The following is a 22,058-nucleotide window of genomic DNA, read 5'->3' as shown; positions in this document are numbered from 1 at the left end:
CGTGGGAGAGAGTAGAGATAGAAGGAGAGAGTGTGGGAGAGAGGAGAGAGAGAAGGATAGAGCGTGGGAGTGAGGAAAGAGAGAAAGAGAGCGTGGGAGTGAGGAGAGAGAGAAGGAGAGAGAGTGGGAGTGAGGAGAGAGAGAAGGAGAGAGCATGGGAGAGAGGAGAGAGAGAAGGAGAGAGTGTGGGAGTGAGGAGAGAGAGAGGGAGAGAGCGTGGGAGAGGAGAGAGGAGAGAGAGAAGGAGAGAGCGGAGAGAGAGTGGGAGGAGGGAGAGAGAAGGAGAGAGCGTGGGAGTGAGGAGAAGGAGAGAAGGAGAGAGAGAAGGGGGAGTGAGGAGAGAGAGAAGGAGAGAGCGTGGGAGAGAGAGAGAAGGAGAGAGAGTGTGGGAGGAGGAGAGAGAGAAGGAGAGAGCGTGGGGAGGAGAGAGAGAAGGAGAGATGGGAGAGAGAGAAGGAGAGAGCGTGGGAGAGAGAGAGAAAGGAGAGAGATGGGGGAAATGAGAGAGAGAAGGAGAGAGCGTGGGAGAGAGGAGAGAAGAGAGAGGAGAGAAGAGAGTGGGAGGAGAGAGAGAGAAGGAGAGAGGAAAGAGAGGAGAGAGAGGGATAGAGCGTGGGAGTGAGGAAAGAGAGGAGAGAGCGTGGGAGAGAGGAGAGAGAGAAGGAGAGAGGAGGAGAGGAGAGAGAGAAGGAGAGAGTGTGGGAGCAGGGGAGAGAGAGAAGGAGAGAGCATGGGAGAGAGAGGAGAGAGAGAGGAGGAGAGAGCGTGGGGAGAGAGGAAGAGAGAGAGAGGAGAGAGAGGAGAGCGTGGGAGTGAGGAGAGAGAGAGCAGGAGAGAGAGAAGGAGAGAGTGTGGGAGTGGAGAGAGAGAAGGAGAGAGTGAAGGAGAGAGAGAAGGGAGCGTGGGAGGAGGAGAGAGAAGGAGAGAGTGTGGGAGTGAGGAGAGAGAGAAGGAGAGAGTGTGGGAGTGAGGAGAGAGAGAAGGAGAGAGAGTGGGAGAGAGGAGAAGAGAGAGAAGGAGAGAGAGAGCGTGGGAGTGAGGAGAGAGAAGGAGAGAGCGTGGGAGTGAGGAGAGAGAGAAGGAGAGAGCGTGGGGAGTGAGGAGAGAGAGAAGGAGAGAGTGTGGGAGTGAGGAGAGAGAGAAGGAGAGAGCGTGGGGAGTGAGGAGAGAGAGAAGGAGAGAGCGTGGGAGTGAGGAGAGAGCTAGAGAGGATGGAAAAATACCTCTGTGTGTCACAGCTATTCTACACGCAGCATGTAGAGGGTTACATAACACAACAGAGATGAAAGACTTCTGAATGCCAAGAAAACAAGTACTAAAGGGTTACCCTCCTATATCTTTCTCTCATAGAAACAGAACAGTGACCCTATTAAACACAAAAGTACATTGGCAACTCATCCCGCGGTATTCAGCACTGCCAAAATACAAGTACCCTGTTTTTAAACCAGTCGCAATAGAACACGATAATATTTGAGTGATCAATATCGATGTTGGAAAATGGCCCTGAATATTGTTACTTTAATACCTTTATAAAGTTCCCCGGGTTTGGTTTCATCCTCTCCTCTACCTGTCAAGACACAGACAATATGAAGAACCTTTTAGAAAATGGTCCACAGATGATCACAGTTCATTATAACAGTATATGAGGTTTAAGCTCTGATTGCAAAGGTGTTTCAAACACACAAGTCCCTGTTTTTCTCCCTGGGTTTATTCTAGTTGTTCATACTACTTGGTGTTTAGTGGAGCCTCACACTCATAAATCCCATTCCTTTATCCGTACCACTATCTGGAGTCCACCAGAAATACAGTATTATAATGCATTTCTCAGTCGTTTCCTTGGGCAGTCAGAAGAATATGGAACTCTGAAAGAGCCTTTCCACAGCTAGGATTTCCATTCCATTTTGTTGCCAATGTTCTCCTCTACAATTCAAGGCTCTCTCCACACAAACATTCTGAGCAAACAGCAATCTTACTTTGAGCCTGAGATAGATGGCAAAACAGGGAAACAGGGAGAGAGGAGTTGATTATTATGCCATGAAGCATTGCATCTCTTTATCTCTGAAGCCACTGCAATTTTATAACACGTTGAATAAAATATGAACTACTGCTGTCTCGCTAATTACATTTTCTTAATCTGTTAAAGACGTTTTGGTTAAGTTTGTGTTATTCTGTTTCTGTTTCTCTCTCTTATACCTGTCTGTCTGTCTCTCTCTCTCTCTCTCTCTCTCTCTCTCTCTCTCTCTCTCTCTCTCTCTCTCTCTCTCTCTCTCTCTGTCTCTCTGTCCCTTTCTCTCTCTCTCTCTCTCTGTCTCTCTGTCTCTCTCTCTCTGTCTCTCTCTCTCTGTCTCTCTCTCTCTCTCTCTCTCTCTCTCTCTGTCTCTCTCTCTGTCTCTCTCTCTCTCTCTCTCTCTCTCTCTCTCTCTCTCTCTCTCTGTCTCTCTGTCTCTCTCTCTCTCTGTCTCTCTCTCTCTCTCTCTCTCTCTCTCTCTCTCTCTCTCTCTCTGTCTCTCTCTCTCTCTGTCTCTCTGTCTCTCTGTCTCTCTGTCTCTCTGTCTCTCTCTCTCTCTCTCTCTCTATCTCTCTATCTCTCTCTTCTCTCTCTCTCTCTCTCTCTATCTCTCATCTATCTCTCTCTCTCTCTCTCTCTCTCTCTCTCTCTCTCTCTCTCTCTCTCTCTCTCTCTCTGTCTCTCTCTCTCTCTCTCTCTCTCTCTCTCTCTCTCTCTCTCTCTCTCTCTCTCTCACAGAATGATGCCAACTCCATGGAGGAAATTAAAATGTTTATCCGGAATGAAGTATTGCGGTTGTTTGAAGGTACAGCTGTTACGTCTGAATCCTAACTTGTTGTCGACCCAATTTATCCTTCAGGGGTCCTTTGTTTTCTCCTCTTTTAAGGATTTCAGGATTTCTAAATCGGGGGGAAATCTAAATTGGATATTGTTGCCTTAGTTCTTCAGGAAGTAAAAGAGTCCCAAGTAAAAGAACAGTTCATGCTGGGTGAAGGTAATTTATTGTTCTGCCACTGTGTTGTGATATTGAATGGCAGAGTGGTATGCAAGCCTCAGTTTAGTACATATCCTAACTAACTACGGCAGCGTAGCCTAGTGGTTAGAGCGTTAGACTAGCAACCGGAAGGTTGCGAGTTCAGTCCCCTGAGCTGACAAGGTACAAATCTGTCGTTCTGCCCCTGAACAGGCAGTTAACCCACTGTTCCCAGGCCGTCATTGAAAATAAGAATATGTTCTTAACTGACTTGCCTGGTTAAATAAAGGTTAAAAAATAATAATGAGCTACTGTATCACCTATTCTACCGTTTTATGTTTTCTGATACAGAATTTCAATTTGAGAGCTTAGGCCTGTAAGGTTCTGTCTGAGTTGTGGACATATCGTTGTTCTGTTCAATGTTTTCTACCTATATATTAGTCTAAATAGCCCAATTCATGTTGTTCAATTCAAAATAATAAAATATACAAATTGCTGACACCATTCAAACCAATGAGGGTTTGGAACTTTAAAGCCAATTATCTCGGAATCATCTTTTTGCAGATAGAACCTTATAGTCACAAGCTCTTGAATTGTCTATCACTTGCAGAGAGTGTTGGTATATTATCAAGTCAAATCAAATGTTATTAGTCACATGTGCCGAATACAACAGGTGTAGACGTTACAGTGAAATGCTTATTTTACCAATAATGCAGTTTTAAAAAATATGGATAAGAATAAGAAATAAAAGTAACAAGTAATTAAAGAGCAGCAGTAAAATAACAATAGCGAGACTATATTCAGGGGGATACCGGTACAGAGTCAATGTGCAGGGACACCGGTTAGTTGAGGTAATATGTACATTTAGGTAGAGTTATTAAAGTGACTATGTATAGATGATAACAACAGAGAGTAGCAGCGGTGGGAAAAGGGGGGCCAATGCAAATAGTCTGGGTAGCCGTTTTATCAGGAGTCTTATGGCTTGGGGGTAGAAGTTCTTTAGAAGCCGCTTGACCTAGACTTGGCCCTAGACTTGGCCCTCCGGCACCGCTTGCCGTGCGGTAGCAGAGAGAACAGTCTATGAATAGGCTGGCTGGAGTCTTTGACAATTGTTAGGGCCTGGTATAGAGGTCCTGGATGGCAGGAAGCTTGGCCCAAGTGATGTACTGGGCCGTTCGCACTAGCCTCTGAAGTGCCTTGCAGTCGTAGGCCGAGCAGTTACCGTACCAGGCAGTGATGCAACCAGGATGCTCTCGATGGTGGAGCTGTAGAACCTTTTGAGGATCTGGGGACCCATGCTAAATCTTTTCAGTCTCCTGAGGGGGAATAGGTTTTGTCGTGCCCTCTTCACGACTGTCTTGGTGTGCTTGGACCATGTTAGTTTGTTGGTGATGTGGACACCAAGGAACTTGAAGCTCTCAACCTGCTCCACTGCAGCCCCGTCGATGAGAATGGGGGCGTGCTCGGTCCTCTTTTTCCTGTAGTCCACAATCATCTCCTTTGTCTTGATCACGTTGAGGGAGAGGTTGTTGTTCTGGCACCACACGGCCAGGTCTCTGACCTCCTCCCTATAGGCTGTTTTGTCGTTGTCGGTGATCAGGCTTACCACTGTTGTGTCATCTGCAAATTGAATGATGGGGTAGGAGTCATGCCTGGCCGTGCAGTCATGAGTGAACAGGGAGTACAGGAGGGGATGAGCACCCACCCCTGAGGGGCCCCTGTGTTGAGGATCAGCGTGGCGGCTGTGTCGTTACCTATCCTTCCCACCTGGGACCAGCCCGTCAGGAAGGCCAGGATCCAGTTGCAGAGGGAGGTGTTTAGTCCCAAGGTCCTTTGCTTATTGATGAGCTTTGAGGGCACTATGGTGTTGAACGCTGAGCTGTAGTCAATTAACAGCATTGTCACATAGGGTTTCCTTTTGTCCAGGTGGGAAAGGACACTGTGGAGTGCAATAGAGATTGCATCATCTGTGGATCTGTTTGGGCAGTATGCAAATTGGAGTGGGTTTAGGATTTCTGGGATAATGGTGTTGATGTGAGCCATGACCAGCCTTTCAAAGCACGTCATGGCTACAGATGTGAGTGCTACGAGTCGGTAGTCATTTAGGCAGGTTACCTTAGTGTTCTTGGGCACGGGGACTATGGTGGTCTGCTTAAAACATGTTGGTATTACAGACTCGGACAGGGAGAGGTTGAAAATGTCAGTGAAGACACTTGCCAGTTGGCCAGTGCATGCTCACAGTACACGTCCTGGTAATCTGTCTGGCCCCACGGCCTTGTGAATGTTGACCTATTTAAAGGTCTTACACACATCGGCTGCAGAGAGCGTGATCACACAGTCTTCCAGAACAGCTGGTGCTCTCATGCATGTTTCAGTGTTATTTGCCTCGAAGCGAGCATAGAAGTAGTTTAGCTGGTAGGCTCGTGTCACTGGGCAACTCTCGGGTGTGCTTCACTTTGTAATCTGTAATGGTTTGTAAGCCCTGCCACATCCGACGAGCATCAGAGCTGGTGTGGTACGATTTGATCTTTGTCCTGTATTGAAGCTTTGCTTGTTTGATGGTTCGTCGGAGGGCATAGCGGGATTTCTTATGAGCTTCCAGGTTAGAGTCCCGCTCCTTGAAAGTGGCAGCTCTAGCCTTTAGCTCAGTGCGGATGTTGCCTGTAATCCATGGCTTCTGGTTGGGGTATGTACGTACGGTCACTGTGGGGGACGTCGTCGTCGATGCACTTATTGATGAAGCCAATGACTGATGTGGTGTTCTCCTCAATTTCCTCAGAGGAATCCCAGAACATATTCCAGTCTGTGATGCAAAACAGTCCTGTAGTTCAGTATCTGCTTCATCTGACCACTTTTTTATTGATCTAGTCACTGGTGCTTCCTGCTTTAATTTTTGCTTGTAGGCAGGAATCAGGAGGATAGAATTATGGTCAGATTTACCAAATGGAGGGCGAGGAGAGACTTGTATGCGTCTCTGTGTGTGGAGTAAAGGTGGTCCAGAGTTGTTTTCCTTCTGGTTGTACATTTAACATGCTGATCTAAATGTTTGAAAACGGATTCAAGTTTCCCTGCGTTAAAGTCATCGGCTATTAGGAGCTCTGGGTGAGCGTTTTCTTGTTTGCTTATGGCGTAATACAGCTCATTAAATGCTGTCTTAGTGCCTCAGTCTGTGGTGATATGTAAACAGCTACAACAAATACACATGAAAACTCTCTAAGTAGATTGTGTGGTCTACAGCTTATCATGAGATACACTACCTCAGGCGAGCAATAGCTTGAGACTTCCTTAGATATCGTGCCCCAAGCTGTTATTCCTAACCAGCCAGCTGTATGTTGATAGTGTCGTCTTTCAGCCACGGCTCCGTGAAGCATAAGATATTACAGTTTTGAATGTCCTTTGGTAGTTTAATCTTGCGCGTAGGTCATCTATTTTATTCTCCAAAGATTTCACGTTTGCTAGCAGAATGGAAGGAAGTGGCGGATTATTTCGATTGCCTACGAATTCTCCGAAGACAGCGTGTCGCCCCGTGGGCCCTCTGGCCCCTTTATATCTGCCTACGAATTCTCCGAAGACAGCGTGTCCCCCCGTGGGCCCTCTGGCCCCTTTATATCTGCCTACGAATTCTCCGAAGACAGCGTGTCCCCCCGTGGGCCCTCTGGCCCCTTTATATCTGCCTACGAATTCTCCGAAGACAGCGTGTCGCCCCGTGGGCCCTCTGGCCCCTTTATATCTGCCTACGAATTCTCCGAAGACAGCGTGTCCCCCGTGGGCCCTCTGGCCCCTTTATATCTGCCTACGAATTGTCAGAAGACAGCGTATGGGCCCTCTGGCCCCTATATCTGCCTACGAATTGTCAGAAGACAGCGTGTCCCCCGTGGGCCCTCTGGCCCCTTTATATCTGCCTTTTCTTCACGCAAATCACAGGGATCTGGGCCTGTTCCCGAGAAGCAGTATATCGTTCACGTCGTTAAAGGAAAAAATAGATTCTGCCAGTCCGTGGTGAGTAATCACGGTCCTGATGTCCAGAAGTTATTTTTCGGTCGTAAGAGACGGTAGCGGCAATGTACAAAATAAGTTAAAAAACAAGTTACAAACAACGCAAATAAACTAACAAAAAAACACAATCGGTTGGGGACACATAAAACGCCAGCCTTCTTCCCCGGCACCATTGTTACAATGATACAGAATGTGAATCTATCACTTGCAGAGAGTGTTGGTATTATTATGATACAGAATGTGAATTGTCTATCACTTGCAGACATTGTTGGTATTATTGTAATACAGAATTTTTATGTCACTCGCCAGAGAGACTATCAAGCCATGCCATGCAGAAGACGCCGGCGGCCATTTTAGCGGCGCAGGTTCGACAGGGTTCTCCCGGTCCCCCTGGCAACGACGGATCCCCAGGGTCTCCGGGGAAGAAGGCCCCCCCGGCCCTCAAGGTAAGAACCACAGGCTGCTAAAACCACTGGAGACATAAAGTAATGCTCCTCCACACTCTGTCTCACACCAGCATAATAGATACCCTTCTCTTCAATTGTCATCTCTTCTGCTCTACCCTAATCTGCTCTGCTCTACTCTGCTCTGCTCTACTCTACTGTGCTCTACTCTACTGTGCTCTACTCGGTTCTACTCTATTCTGTTATATTCTACTCTATTCTGTTCAATTCTACTCTATTCTGTTCTATTCTACTCTATTCTGTTCAATTCTATTCTATTCTATTCTACTCTACTCTACTCTTCTATTCTATTCTACTCTATTCTGTTCAATTCTACTCTATTCTGTTCTATTCCATTCTACTCTACTCTTCTTTTCTCTTCTTGTTTTCTTTTATACTACTCTTCAATTTTTATCTAATCTGCTCTGCTCTATTCTACTCTACTCTGCTCTGCTCTATTCTATTCTGCTCTGCTCTGCTCTGCTCTGCTCTAATCTACTGTGCTCTACTCTACTCTATTCTACTCTATTCTATTCTTCTCCACTCTACTCCTCTCCACTCCTATTCTCTCCTCTCCTCTCTTCTCCACTCTACTCCTCTCCACTCCTATTCTCTCCTCTCCTCTCTTCTCCTCTCCACTCCTCTCTACCACCTCTCTCCACTCCTCTCCACTTCTCTCCACCCCTCTCCTCTCCTCTCTTCTCCACTCCACTCCTATCTTCTCCTCTCCACTCCTGTCTACCACCCCTCTCCTCTCCACTCCTCTCCTATCCACTTCCCTCCACTCCACTTCACTCCTCTCTACCACCTCTTCACTCCTCTCCTATCCACTTCCCCCACTCCACTCCACTCCACTTCCCTCCACTCCACTCCACTCCTCTCCTCTCCACTCCTCTCCATCCACTCCTCTCCTATCCACTTCCCCCCACTCCACTTCACTCCTCTCCACTCCTCTCCCCTCCACTCCTCTCCACTCCTCTCTACTCCTCTCCACTCTGACCACATCTGCTACACTATAACCTGACCTGAAGTAATACATAACAGCCTTTAATAGAGCTCAAGGCTACTTTTTGAATGAAGGAAGTTGTGTGCAGGTGTATTCATGGGTTATTACTGTTATTACTGAGTTGGTGGTGTACTTTAGCTCACCTGAGTACCTGCCTTCAAGCCAGTAGCAGGAGAGCTCAGGTCACTGAGTTGGTGGTGTACTTTAGCTCACCTGAGTACCTGCCTTCAAGCCAGTAGCAGGAGAGCTCAGGTCACTGAGTTGGTGGTGTACTTTAGCTCACCTGAGTACCTGCCTTCAAGCCAGTAGCAGGAGAGCTCAGGTCACTGAGTTGGTGGTCTACAATTAAATAGAATCACCTGAGTACCTGCCTTCAAGCCAGTAGCAGGAGAGCTCAGGTCACTGAGTTGAAACAAAAGGATCTTACAATCTAAATAGAATCAACAATGTTTCCAATACCCAAAGGGTAGTTCTGTGTTGTGAAACAAGAAGAGAGTGAGATAAAGAAGTACTACTCCTTTAGGGAAGATGTGTTGCTGAAACAAGAGAGTGAAATAAAGAAGTACTACTCCTTTAGAAAAGATGTGTTGCTGAAACAAGAGAGTGAGATAAAGAAGTACTACTCTTTTAGGGAAGATGTGTTGCTGAAACAAGAGAGTGAAATAAAAGTACTACTCTTTTAGAAAAGATGTGTTGCTGAAACAAGAGAGTGAAATAAAAGTACTACTCTTTTAGAAAAGATGGGTTGCTGAAACAAGAGAGTGAGGAGAATTGGAAAATATATATTTGCTTTCTTTCAGAGGTTGTTTGTGTGAACGTCTGGGGGATTCAATGAAAGTGAATGGACACTACTGTGCTGTAAGGATTCGTAGGTATTTCTCTCCTGCTAGCCAGATATATCAATACAGACTGAAGGGATGAGAGGGAGAGAAGGGGGTAAGGAAAGGAGGAGTGTGGTGCTGTTGGTGATCAACATAGCTGAGCCGTCTCTCTCTCTCTCTCTCTCTCTCTCTCTCTCTCTCTCTCTCTCTTTTTGTCTTTCTTTTTTTTCTCTCTCTCGCTCTTTCTCTCTGTGATAATATGAAGACAAATGAAGAATTGGGAGGAGAATAAGAGAAAGTAATATCAGTTTGGACAGAAAAGAGCACCACGATTGATACCTCACTCCTCTCAACTCCAGGAAAAACAAAGCTCTGGTAAAATGTAAAAGGAAAGGAGCGAGGGAGAGAGAGAGGGTGGAGAGTGGACATCCTTTGTCAAACCCTGGGCAACTCTCTGACTGCTCAGCTCACACAAACAACCTCCTTCATCAATAACGACTCTCTGACTGCTCAGCTCACACAAACACACTCCTACATCAATAACAATTTGATTTGCTACCTCTATAAGACATTGAATAGAATTACCTAGTATGCTGCGCCCACTGTGCAATCTCTTCTAGTTCCTGTTGTAAGAGCCATGCAGGTTCTAGTGATGAATTATACTGCTAAACATATAGGTGCTTTGCGGTTCCATGTAGATCCCGTTTGAGAGCCATGTTTATGAAGAGAGTCATCGATTGAACCCTTTTTGGTTCAATATAGTACCATCTCTTCTAGCAGTGTCATGTGTCCTAATGTGTTGGTCCTTATGTCTTAGAGCAGGGGTGGGCAGCTCCAGTCCTCCAGGCCCTGGTTGGTCTCACACTTTTTCTCCATCCCTAGCAAACACAGCTGATTAATCACCTGGCATTCTAAACTGAAGATCATGACCAGGTGATTATTAGAGTCAGGTGTGTTAGCTGGGGCTGGAGTGAAAACTGTGACCCCAATCAGGCCCTGGAGGACTGGAGCTGCCCAACCCTGTCTTAGAGCAGGGGCATCTAGCTACCTCACAGTGTTCCGTTTATCTAACTACCAGTGTTAACGATACAGTATAACTGACTACGAGTAAGATCATATGTAACTACCAAGTGAATGTACTTAATCTAATGTGTCTAGACCACGTTTCCCAAACTGGGGCCTGGGGACCCCAAGGGGTGCATGTTTTGGTTTATGCCCTAGTACTACACAGCTGATTCAAATAGGGCAAACACCAAAACGTGCACCCGTTAGGGTCCCCAGGACCCAGTTTGGGAAACGCTGGTCAAGGCTAATCGTATTCATCATATTAAGTAACACTCAGAATTCAACTGACCTGTTTCTATTGCTTTAATGGTTTTCCCTGTTTGATTTGATATGCTTCAATGTCCTGTCTGGTTTATTTGATATGCTTCAATGTCCTGTCTGGTTTATTTGATATGCTTCAATGTCCTGTCTGGTTTATTTGATATGCTTCAATGTCCTGTCTGGTTTATTTGATATGCTTCAATGTCCTGTCTGGTTTATTTGATATGCTTCAATGTCCTGTCTGGTTTATTTGATATGCTTCAATGTCCTGTCTGGTTTATTTGATATGCTTCAATGTCCTGTCTGGTTTATTTGATATGCTTCAATGTCCTGTCTGTTTATTTGATATGCTTCAATGTCTTGTCTGTTTATTTGATATGCTTCAATGTCCTGTCTGGTTTATTTGATATGCTTCAATGTCCTGTCTGTTTATTTGATATGCTTCAATGTCTTGTCTGTTTATTTGATATGCTTCAATGTCCTGTCTGGTTTATTTGATATGCTTCAATGTCCTGTCTGGTTTATTTGATATGCTTCAATGTCCTGTCTGTTTATTTGATATGCTTCAATGTCCTGTCTGTTTATTTGATATGATTCAATGTCCTGTCTGTTTATTTGATATGATTCAATGTCCTGTCTGTTTATTTGATATGCTTCAATGTCCTGTCTGTTTATTTGATATGCTTCAATGTCCTGTCTGTTTATTTGATATTCAATGCTGTCTGTTTATTTGATATGTTCAATGTCTGTCTGTTTATTTGATATGCTTCAATGTCCTGTCTGTTTATTTGATATGCTTCAATGTCCTGTCTGTTTATTTGATATGCTTCAATGTCCTGTCTGTTTATTTGATATGCTTCAATGTCCTGTCTGTTTATTTGATATGATTCAATGTCCTGTCTGTTTATTTGATATGATTCAATGTCCTGTCTGTTTATTTGATATGATTCAATGTCCTGTCTGTTTATTTGATATGATTCAATGTCCTGTCTGGTTGATTTGATGTGATACAAATAATTATTTGTTGGGAAAATCAAGAGGAAAATGCTTTGTCTCTTTATTTGATAAATCGCTTAATTCAACAACTTTTTAATCCTGCCGTCTGTTTATTTGACTTGATGCCTGTCCTCTACTTACTTGATATGCTGGAATGTCCTGTCTGGTTTAGAGAGTGAGAGAATGTCCTGTCTGGTTTATTTGATGTGATACAAATAATTAGAGAGAGGAAAATCAGAGGAGAAATGTTTGTCTCTTGGGGTAGAGATCGAGAGAGAGAGAGAGAACTTTTTAATCCTGCCGAGTGAGAGAGAGAGAGAGAGAGAGAGAGAGAGAGAGAGAGAGAGAGAGAGAGAGAGAGAGAGAGAGAGTGAGAGAGAGTTTGTGCTAATATTTTCTCATTATGTCTGTCATCCTCCACTGGAGAGCATCTCTCCTCTGGAATATCCAATTTGACTTCCTCTCCAATGTGCCAAAATGAAGAGTTTATGAAGAAAAATAACCTCTCTGCAGGATCCACCCTCTCTTGTTGACTCATGGTTGTGATATGACTTGGGGCTGTGATCTGTCAAACTATTGAAGTACATCCATAGACATAGATCCATGGATACAGTCTCCAGATGATGTTAATTGTAGCGATGGGGGATTAGGGGTTTGTAGATGTTCTTACATAACTTTGTCACTGTTTGATGTTATTGGGTCATCTTTGACATTTATTTCACATTTTTGACTTTTGTCACAATTTTTTTTACCTCTGTCACTGCGTTTTTAACTTTGATTGTATTTTCTAAGACATTATTGTCTTTCTTCCCCCATGTACACATGTACCATGTTGAAGATTTATAAACCCATCATGCTTGTTTTACGTTGCCGTTTATTTGGCCGGTTTGCCATATTCCCATTGTGTATTACACCCTGCCATACATCTTGGGTTTGTTCATTGTTTTGTTTTGTTTTATCTAATATATTCGATGCACTAAGCATTTGCACCTGCTATTTCAGAGACAGTAAAAACACATAAAAGCTAATAAAACGAATACAGTCAGTAGCCAGCAGGTATGAATGCATTACTTATATTGTAAAGCCATGAGGCATGCATTAATTATATTGGTGTGGGCATGTGGATGCATTAATTATATTGTAAAGCCATGAGGCAGGTGTGGATGCATTAATTATATTGTAAAGCCATGAGGCAGGTGTGGATGCATTAATTATATTGTAAAGCCATGAGGCAGGTGTGGATGCATTAATTATATTGTAAAGCCATGAGGCAGGTGTGGATGCTGTGAATCAGCCATTAGTACAGTCTACATTCTCTTTCCAGCATCCAGGCAGTTTCTTAATCACTGAGGCAGTGTCCCTCTGGCTCTCTGTGCTGCTTTCTGTGGTCATTAAACACATGCTGCTTGTCAAAGCCATGTGGATCAGGATGTGTGTGATGCATGTCATATTTCATCCCCGTGGGCCCATGCAGTGGATCAGTATGTCATATCCTCTTCATCCCCGAGTGGATCAGTATGTCATATCCTCTTCATCCCCGTGGGCCCATGCAGTGGATCAGTATGTCATATTCTTCATCCCCGTGGGCCCCTCAGTGGATCAGTATGTCATATCCTCTTCATGTGGCCCATGCAGTGGATCAGTATGTCATATCCTAATCATCCCCATGGGCCCATGCAGTGGATCAGTATGTCATATCCTCTTCATCCCCGTGGGCATGGTGGATCAGTATGTCATTGATTATATTGTAAAGCCCCATGAGTGGATCAGTATGTGTGGATGCAGTGGATCAATTCTATCCTCTTCATCCCCGTGGGCCCATAAAGCCATGAGGCAGGTGTGGATGCATTCATTATATCCCCGTGGGCCCATGCAGTGGATCAGTATGCCATCCCCGAGGCAGGTGTGGATGCAGTGGATAATTATATTCTTCATCCCCCGTAAAGCCATGAGGCAGGTGGGATCAGCATATCCTCTTCATCCCCATGGCCCATTATCAGTATGTCATATCCTCTTCATCCCCATGCCCATGAGTGGATCAGTATGTCATATCCTCTTCATCCCCGTGGGCCCATGCAGTGGATAGTTCATATCCTCTTCATCCCCAGGGCCATGCAGTGGATCAGTATGTCATATCCTCTTCATCCCCATGGGCCCATGCAGTGGATCAGTATGTCATATCCTCTTCATCCCCGTGGGCCCATGCAGTGGATCAGTATGTCATATCCTCTTCATCCCCATGGGCCCATTTGGATCAGTATGTCATATCCTCTTCATCCCCGTGGGCCCATCAGTGGATGGATCCTCATTCATCCCCATGGGCCCATGCAGTGGATCAGTATGTCATATCCTCTTCATCCCCATGGGCCCATGCAGTGGATCAGTATGTCATATCCTCTTCATCCCCGGGCCCATGCAGTGGATCAGTATGTCATATCCTCTTCATCCCCGTGGGCCCCCTGTGGATCAGTATGTCATATCCTCTTCATCCCCATGGGCCCATGGTGGATCAGTATGTCATATCCTCTTCATCCCCAGTGGGCCCATGCAGTGGATCAGTATGTCATATCCTCTTCATCCCCGTGGGCCCATGCAGTGGATCAGTATGTCATATCCTCTTCATCCCCATGGGCCCATGCAGTGGATCAGTATGTCATATCCTCTTCATCCCCGTGGGCCCCTGCAGTGGATCAGTATGTCATATCCTCTTCATCCCCATACAGTGGGCCCATGCAGTGGATCAGTATGTCATATCCTCTTCATCCCCATGGGCCCATGCAGTGGATCAGTATGTCATATCCTCTTCATCCCCGTGGGCCCATGCAGTGGATCAGTATGTCATATCCTCTTCATCCCCATGGGCCCATGCAGTGGATCAGTATGTCATATCCTCTTCATCCCCGTGGGCCCATGCAGTGGATCAGTATGTCATATCCTCTTCATCCCCGTGGGCCCATGCAGTGGAAATGTCATATCCTCTTCATCCCCGTGGGCATGATCAGTATGTCATATCCTCTTCATCCCCGTGGGCCCATGCAGTGGATCAGTATGTCATATCCTCTTGGGCCCATCCCCATGGGCCCATCAGTATGTCATATCCTCTTCATCCCCGTGGTGGATCAGTATGTCATATCCTCTTCATCCCCGTGATTGCAGTGGATCAGTATGTCATATCCTCTTCATCCCCATGGGCCCATGCAGTGGATCAGTATGTCATATCCTCTTCATCCCCGTGGGCCCATGCAGTGGATCAGTATGTCATATCCTCTTCATCCCCATGGGCCCATGCAGTGGATCAGTATGTGGATCCCTGTGGGCCCCCTCAGTGGATCATCCCCGTGGGCCCATGCAGTGGATCAGTATGTCATATCCTCTTCATCCCCATGAGGTCATATCCATCCCCGTGGGCCCATGTGGATCAGTATGTCATATCCTCTTCATCCCCATGGGCCCATGCAGTGGATCAGTATGTCATATCCTCTTCATCCCCGTGGGCCCCCTCAGTGGATGCATGGATAGTATGTCATATCATCCCCATGGGCCCATGCACAGTGGATATCAGTATCCCCGTCATAGTTCTTCATCCCCCAGGGCCCATGCAGTGGATCAGTATGTCATATATCCCCATCTGTCATCCCTTCATCCCCATGGGCCCATGCAGTGGATCAGTATGTCATATCCTCTTCATCCCCGTGGGCCCATGCAGTGGATCAGTATGTCATATCCTCTTCATCCCCGTGGGCCCATGCAGTGGATCAGTATGTCATATCCTCTTCATCCCCGTGGGCCCCCTCAGTGGATCAGTATGTCATATCCTCTTCATCCCCATGGGCCCATGCAGTGGATCAGTATGTCATATCCTCTTCATCCCCGTGGGCCCATGCAGTGGATCAGTATGTCATATCCTCTTCATCCCCGTGGGCCCATGCAGTGGATCAGTATGTCATATCCTCTTCATCCCCGTGGGCCCATGCAGTGGATCAGTATGTCATATCCTCTTCATCCCCATGTGGGCCCCCTCAGTGGATCAGTATGTCATATCCTCTTCATCCCCGTGGGCCCCCTCAGTGGATCAGTATGTCATATCCTCTTCATCCCCGTGGGCCCATGCAGTGGATCAGTATGTCATATCCTCTTCATCCCCGTGGGCCCATGCAGTGGATCAGTATGTCATATCCTCTTCATCCCCGTGGGCCCATGCAGTGGATCAGTATGTCATATCCTCTTCATCCCCGTGGGCCCATGCAGTGGATCAGTATGTCATATCCTCTTCATCCCCGTGGGCCCATGCAGTGGATCAGTATGTCATATCCTCTTCATCCCCGTGGGCCCTCAGTGGATCAGTATGTCATATCCTCTTCATCCCCGGGGCCCATGCAGTGGATCAGGCCATATCTGGATCAGTATGTCATATCCTCTTCATCCCCGTGGGCCCATGCAGTGGTTTGATGTTTTCCCCAAAGGTGAAATCTGTGATTTGTACAGCAATTATTTTTTCCCCGTGGCCATTTTCAATTAATAATTTATAGCCATTGATTCCTAAAGAATGTAAGTTATGGAATGCCTCATGAGCTTAGTAGAACTTTCTTACACCGTCAGTGTAATGGTAAACAAACACTGTGTAGCTTCAGAATGTGGTTAAACTGTCATTTTGATCTCCTGGATGGTCAGTTCTTGCATCCATAGCTGCGTCTATGAGTGGTTACATTTATTCATCCCCACTGACACGTCTCTCAGCTGTATACCAACAAAAGTGTCGGGGCTGGAGCATCTGCTTGGTTGTTGTTTGAATGCCCATGGACTACAGCTTTAAGGTACAGTGTTATTCTTTCCCATGGAATGCTACAGTATGCCGGCTACCTGAGTGAGGGTTGGAGGCACCGTGCGTGTTTGAAAGGAGACTCATGATAGTCTGCTCTGTGTGGAATGTCTCTCTCCAGGAATGCATTTCCCCATGGGGCATTTTGCAAGCCCTTTTCTCTCTGAGATGTTCTCTGTCTTGTAAACAGCAGCAGCAGAGCATTTCACAGTTTCCCCTTTGGGCTTGGCTGGACAGCAGTGAAAACACTGCTTGATACTTCTCTCAGTCAGTGTTTCTGATGGTTTCCCAACCAGCTCTCTGGACCTGAGACTCAGTTACTTTATCCCCAGGTGCATTTTGGGGAAATGGTTTGCGTCCCAAATGGCATCCTATTCCCTATGGATAGTGCTCCACTTTTGACCAGAGCCCTATCAAAAGTAGCTCACTATATAGGGCCCATATGGATGCCATTTTGGAGGCAGACCCTGTCTCTTCATCCCTCCAAGCAACCAGTATGTCAACCAGCTCTCTGGTTCTGGGGCTCAGTTACTTGAAGATGCCTTTTGGATAAACCAGTCCTCCAGCTCCTCAGCCCCCTTCATCGTTTTGATATTGTTTCCCCGTGATGGATCTACATTTGCTATTGCAGTGCTGTTCTTCATCGGCTAGTTCTCTTATTCTCGCCAGTGCTTGTCATATTATCAACCTGTCTGCATGGAGACATGACAGTTGCATGTGTGTACTGTCTGTGTTTGTGAATTTCAATGAGAAAAGAGTACAAAAAGGATGCAGTGGATCAACTCATATCTTTCAGCCTATCCTCTTCATCCCCATGGGCTGAATATGCTTTCATTTCTCTGGCCTGCTTGACCAGCCTCTGAATATGCTTTAATTTCTCTGGCCTGCTTGACCAGCCTCTGTCGTGATGCATAATGTGCATGAGCTTTCACTGTGTTAGGAACCGTCTGTTCAGAATGTAAAATGTAATCATGTATTCAGTATATGTCTAGTTATTCCCCATCCCTATGAAAGGATTTGAAGTAGACACTGTTTCAGGGGGTAAATGGTTGGATGGCTTTTAGTTGGTTAATTTATTCAGAGTTAGAATTGCTTGTTCAATTCATTACATTTTAAGGTACAGTACCTTTATAAAGTGTGATGGCCCCCTCAGTTGGAGGTCACACTTCTGAGGAAGAAGCTACAGTACCACTTCTAGAGGCAGTTACAGTTTCCACTTCTAGAGGAAAAACAGGTCAGTGTTTCACTTCTGAGGCACAATGTACCACTTCTAGAGGCAGTTTTGACAGAGCCCTATCAAAAGTAGTTCACTATATAGAATATGGAAGTTTGGACAGTGCCACTTCTAGAACCAACCAACCAGGCAGTTACAGTGCCACTTCTAGACCAGTTTCAGCCCCACTTCACGCATCTGCTTGGAGTTTGTGCACTACATTTAGTGCTATTACACCCATGGAATGCTACTTCTATTCTCGAGTGCAGTTACAGTACCACTTCTAGAGGACAGTTACAGTACTGTCTGTGCTTCTAGAAAAGGCAGTTTGCAAAAGGATACTAAGACTTGCCAGACCACTTGTAAAATATGCACTTCTAGAGGCAGTTACAGTACCACTTCTAGAGGCAGTTACAGTTATGGCATCCACTTCTGAGAGGCAGTTAGGGGGTAAATGTTGGACCACTTGGGAATTGGTCAAAACTTCATTACAGGTACCACTTCTAGAGGATGCCTTTTGGAGTTACAGTACCACTTCTAGATAGTTTGTACCACTTCTAGAGGCAGTTACAGTACCACTTCTAGAGACAGCAGTACCACTTCTAGAGGCAGTTACACCACTTCTAGAGGCAGCTACAGTGCCACTTCTAGAGGCAGTTACAGTACCACTTCTAGAGGCAGTTACAGTACCACTTCTAGAGGCAGTTACAGTACCACTTCTAGAGGCAGTTACAGTTACCCCTTCTAGAGGCAGTTACAGTACCACTTCTAGAGGCAGTTAAGGTTTCTGGAGGCAGTTACAGTACCACTTCTAGAGGCAGTTACAGTACCACTTCTAGAGAGGCAGTTACAGTACCACTTCTAGAGGCAGTTTTCAGTAAAATAGTTACAGTACCACTTCTAGAGGCAGTTACAGTACCACTTCTAGAGGCAGTTACAGTACCACTTCTAGAGGCAGTTACAGTACCACTTCTAGAGGCAGTTACAGTACCATCTAGAGGCAGTTATACCACTGCCAGTATCACTTCTAGAGGCAGTTACAGTACCACTTCTAGAGGCAGTTACAGTACCTCCTTCTAGAGGCAGTTACAGTACCCTTCTAGAGGCAGTTACAGTACCACTTCTAGAGGCAGTTACAGTCCACTTCTAGAGGCAGTTACAGTGACCACTTCTAGAGGCAGTTACAGTACCACTTCACAGAGGCAGTTACAGTACACTTCTAGTTACCACTTCTAGAGGCAGCTACAGTACCACTTCTAGAGGCAGTTACAGTACCACTTCTAGACAGTTACAGTACCACTTCTAGAGGCACACAGTACCACTTCTTCAAATGGACAACCGGTTTTCATAAAATATTGACAGAAGGTTCAGGAAGTCAACTTCACTTTCAGTAAGGTTTCATGCTGATGCTTCATAGGCTTCTTCATCAGAGCACTTGCCACTACTTGTTGGCCATTAAATTATTGTTTCTCTGGTCAAAAGAAGTCATTACTGACACAGGGAACACCTTCTTTGTTGATCCTCCTTCAGGAGAATCTAGTTTGACTCTGACTTTGACCCTCTTTGAACAGCGTCTGCATTCCAAATGGCATCCTATTCATTTTATAGTGCACTACTGTTGGCCATAGGGCTCAGGTCAAAACTAGTGCACTACTGTTGGCCATAGGGCTCAGGTCAAAACTAGTGCTACTGTTGGTCAAAACTAGTGCACTACTGTTCGCCATAGGGCTCTGGTCAAAACTAGTGCACTACTGTTGGCCATAGGGCTCTGGTCAAAACTAGTGCACTACTGTTGGCCACAGGGCTCAGGTCAAAACTAGTGCACTACTGTTGGCCATAGGGCTCTGGTCAAAACTAGTGCACTACTGTTGGCCATAGGGCTCAGGTCAAAACTAGTGCACTACTGTTGGCCATAGGGCTCTGGTCAAAACTAGTGCACTACTGTTGGCCATTGGGTCTCTAGGTCAAAACTAGTGCACTACTGTTGGCCACAGGGCTCTGGTCAAAACTACTAGTGGGCTCTAAAACTAGTGCTGTTGGCCACAGGGCTCTGGTCAAAACTAGTGTACTACTGTTGGCCACAGGGCTCTGGTCAAAACTAGTGTACTACTGTTGGCCACAGGGCTCTGGTCAAAACTAGTGCACTACTGTTGGCCACTCTGGGTGCTCTGGTCAAAACTAGTGTACTACTGTTGGCCACAGGGCTCTGGTCAAAACTAGTGCACTACTGTTGGCCACAGGGCTCCTGGTCAAAACTAGTGTACTACTGTTGGCCACAGGGCTCTGGTCAAAACTACTGTTGGCCAGTGGTCAAAACTACACTACTGTTGGCCACAGGGCTCTGGTCAAAACTAGTGTACTACTGTTGGCCACAGGGCTCTGGTCAAAACTAGTGTACTACTGTTGGCCACAGGGCTCTGGTCAAAACTAGTGTACTACTGTTGGCCACGGGCTCTGGTCAAAACTAGTGTACTACTGTTGGCCACGGGCTCTGGTCAAAACTAGTGTTCTACTTCTGGGAATACGGTGCCATCTGGGATGCAGACAGCATCTTTGCTCTGTTTTTAATTCTTCAGAGACTCTCGCTTGCAGTCAGGCAGGCAGCTCTCTTGCTGTCAGGAAGAGCTATTTCACTCCATAACGCCACACACTTCCAACACACACACACACCAACACACACACATCACAACACACACACACACACTTCCGACACACACACACACACACATCCAACACACACAAACACACACACATCCAACACACACACACACTTCTAACACACACAAACACACACACATCCAACACACACACACTTCCAACACACACACACACATCCAACACAGCCGCCGTTGGCTCGGTGTGATGATGCCTGTTTTGACAGCATGCCAGAAGACAGAGTCTGTATCTCAAATGGCACCCTATTCACTATATAGTGCACTACTTTTGACCAGGATTCATAGGGCTCTCGTCAGAAGTAGTGCACTATGTAGGAGAATAGGGTATCATTTGGGATACAGCGAGTGTATTATTATTTAATGACCTGGGATTTCTTTCTGAGCAACATATTTCTACATAAGCTGCAACTACCGTAGTAGTGATACGCCTCACATGAACAGTTACAGTAACTACTGTAGTAGTGATACGCCTCACATGAACAGTTACAGTAACTACTGTAGTAGTGATACGCCTTACATGAACAGTTACAGTAACTACTGTAGTAGTGATACACCTCACATGAACAGTTACAGTAACTACTGTAGTAGTGATACGCCTCACATGAACAGTTACAGTAACTACTGTAGTAGTGATACACCTCACATGAACAGTTACAGTAACTACTGTAGTAGTGGATACGTCTCACATGAACAGTTACAGTAACTACTGTAGTAGTGATACACCTCACATGAACAGTTACAGTAACTACTGTAGTAGTGATACGCCTCACATGAACAGTTACAGTAACTACTGTAGTAGTGATACACCTCACATGAACAGTTACAGTAACTACTGTAGTAGTGATACGCCTCACATGAACAGTTACAGTAACTACTGTAGTAGTGGATACACCTCACATGAACAGTTACAGTAACTACTGTAGTAGTGATACACCTCACATGAACAGTTACAGTAACTACTGTAGTAGTGATACACCTCACATGAACAGTTACAGTAACTACTGTAGTAGTAGATACACCTCACATGAACAGTTACAGTAACTACTGTAGTAGTGATACACCTCACATGAACAGTTACAGTAACTACTGTAGTAGTGATACACCTCACATGAACAGTTACAGTAACTACTGTAGTAGTGGATACACCTCACATGAACAGTTACAGTAACTACTGTAGTAGTGATACACCTCAGTAACACTGAACAGTTACAGTAACTACTGTAGTAGTGATACACCTCACATGAACAGTTACAGTAACTACTGTAGTAGTGATACACCTCACATGAACAGTTACAGTAACTACTGTAGTAGTGATACACCTCACATGAACAGTTACAGTAACTACTGTAGTAGTGGATACACCTCACATGAACAGTTACAGTAACTACTGTAGTAGTGATACACCTCACATGAACAGTTACAGTAACTACTGTAGTAGTGGATACACCTCACATGAACAGTTACAGTAACTACTGTAGTAGTGATACACCTCACATGAACAGTTACAGTAACTACTGTAGTAGTGGATACACCTCACATGAACAGTTACAGTAACTACTGTAGTAGTGATACACCTCACATGAACAGTTACAGTAACTACTGTAGTAGTGATACGCCTCACATGAACAGTTACAGTAACTACTGTAGTAGTGATACACCTCACATGAACAGTTACAGTAACTACTGTAGTAGTGATACACCTCACATGAACAGTTACAGTAACTACTGTAGTAGTAGATACACCTCACATGAACAGTTACAGTAACTACTGTAGTAGTGATA

The 22,058-nt window shown here is 45.4% G+C and overlaps 1 protein-coding gene across 1 annotated transcript in view; it reads left to right on the top strand.

Moving 5' to 3' along the window:
* Positions 1 to 17,586, top strand: part of LOC118380046 (collagen alpha-1(XIX) chain-like) — a 35,540-nt gene extending 17,954 nt beyond the window's left edge. Inside the window, exons 8-10 of the mRNA XM_052514280.1 lie at positions 2,747 to 2,813; positions 7,287 to 7,423; positions 17,542 to 17,586. Of these exons, the coding sequence (XP_052370240.1) occupies positions 2,747 to 2,813; positions 7,287 to 7,423; positions 17,542 to 17,586 (249 nt within the window). The remainder of the gene's footprint in view (positions 1 to 2,746; positions 2,814 to 7,286; positions 7,424 to 17,541) is intronic.
* Positions 17,587 to 22,058: the final 4,472 nt, after the last annotated feature.

The sequence above is a fragment of the Oncorhynchus keta genome, unplaced genomic scaffold (assembly GCF_023373465.1).
Source record: "Oncorhynchus keta strain PuntledgeMale-10-30-2019 unplaced genomic scaffold, Oket_V2 Un_scaffold_17242_pilon_pilon, whole genome shotgun sequence".
Classification (NCBI taxonomy): domain Eukaryota; kingdom Metazoa; phylum Chordata; class Actinopteri; order Salmoniformes; family Salmonidae; genus Oncorhynchus; species Oncorhynchus keta.
This window is presented reverse-complemented; position numbering and strand designations above follow the sequence as displayed.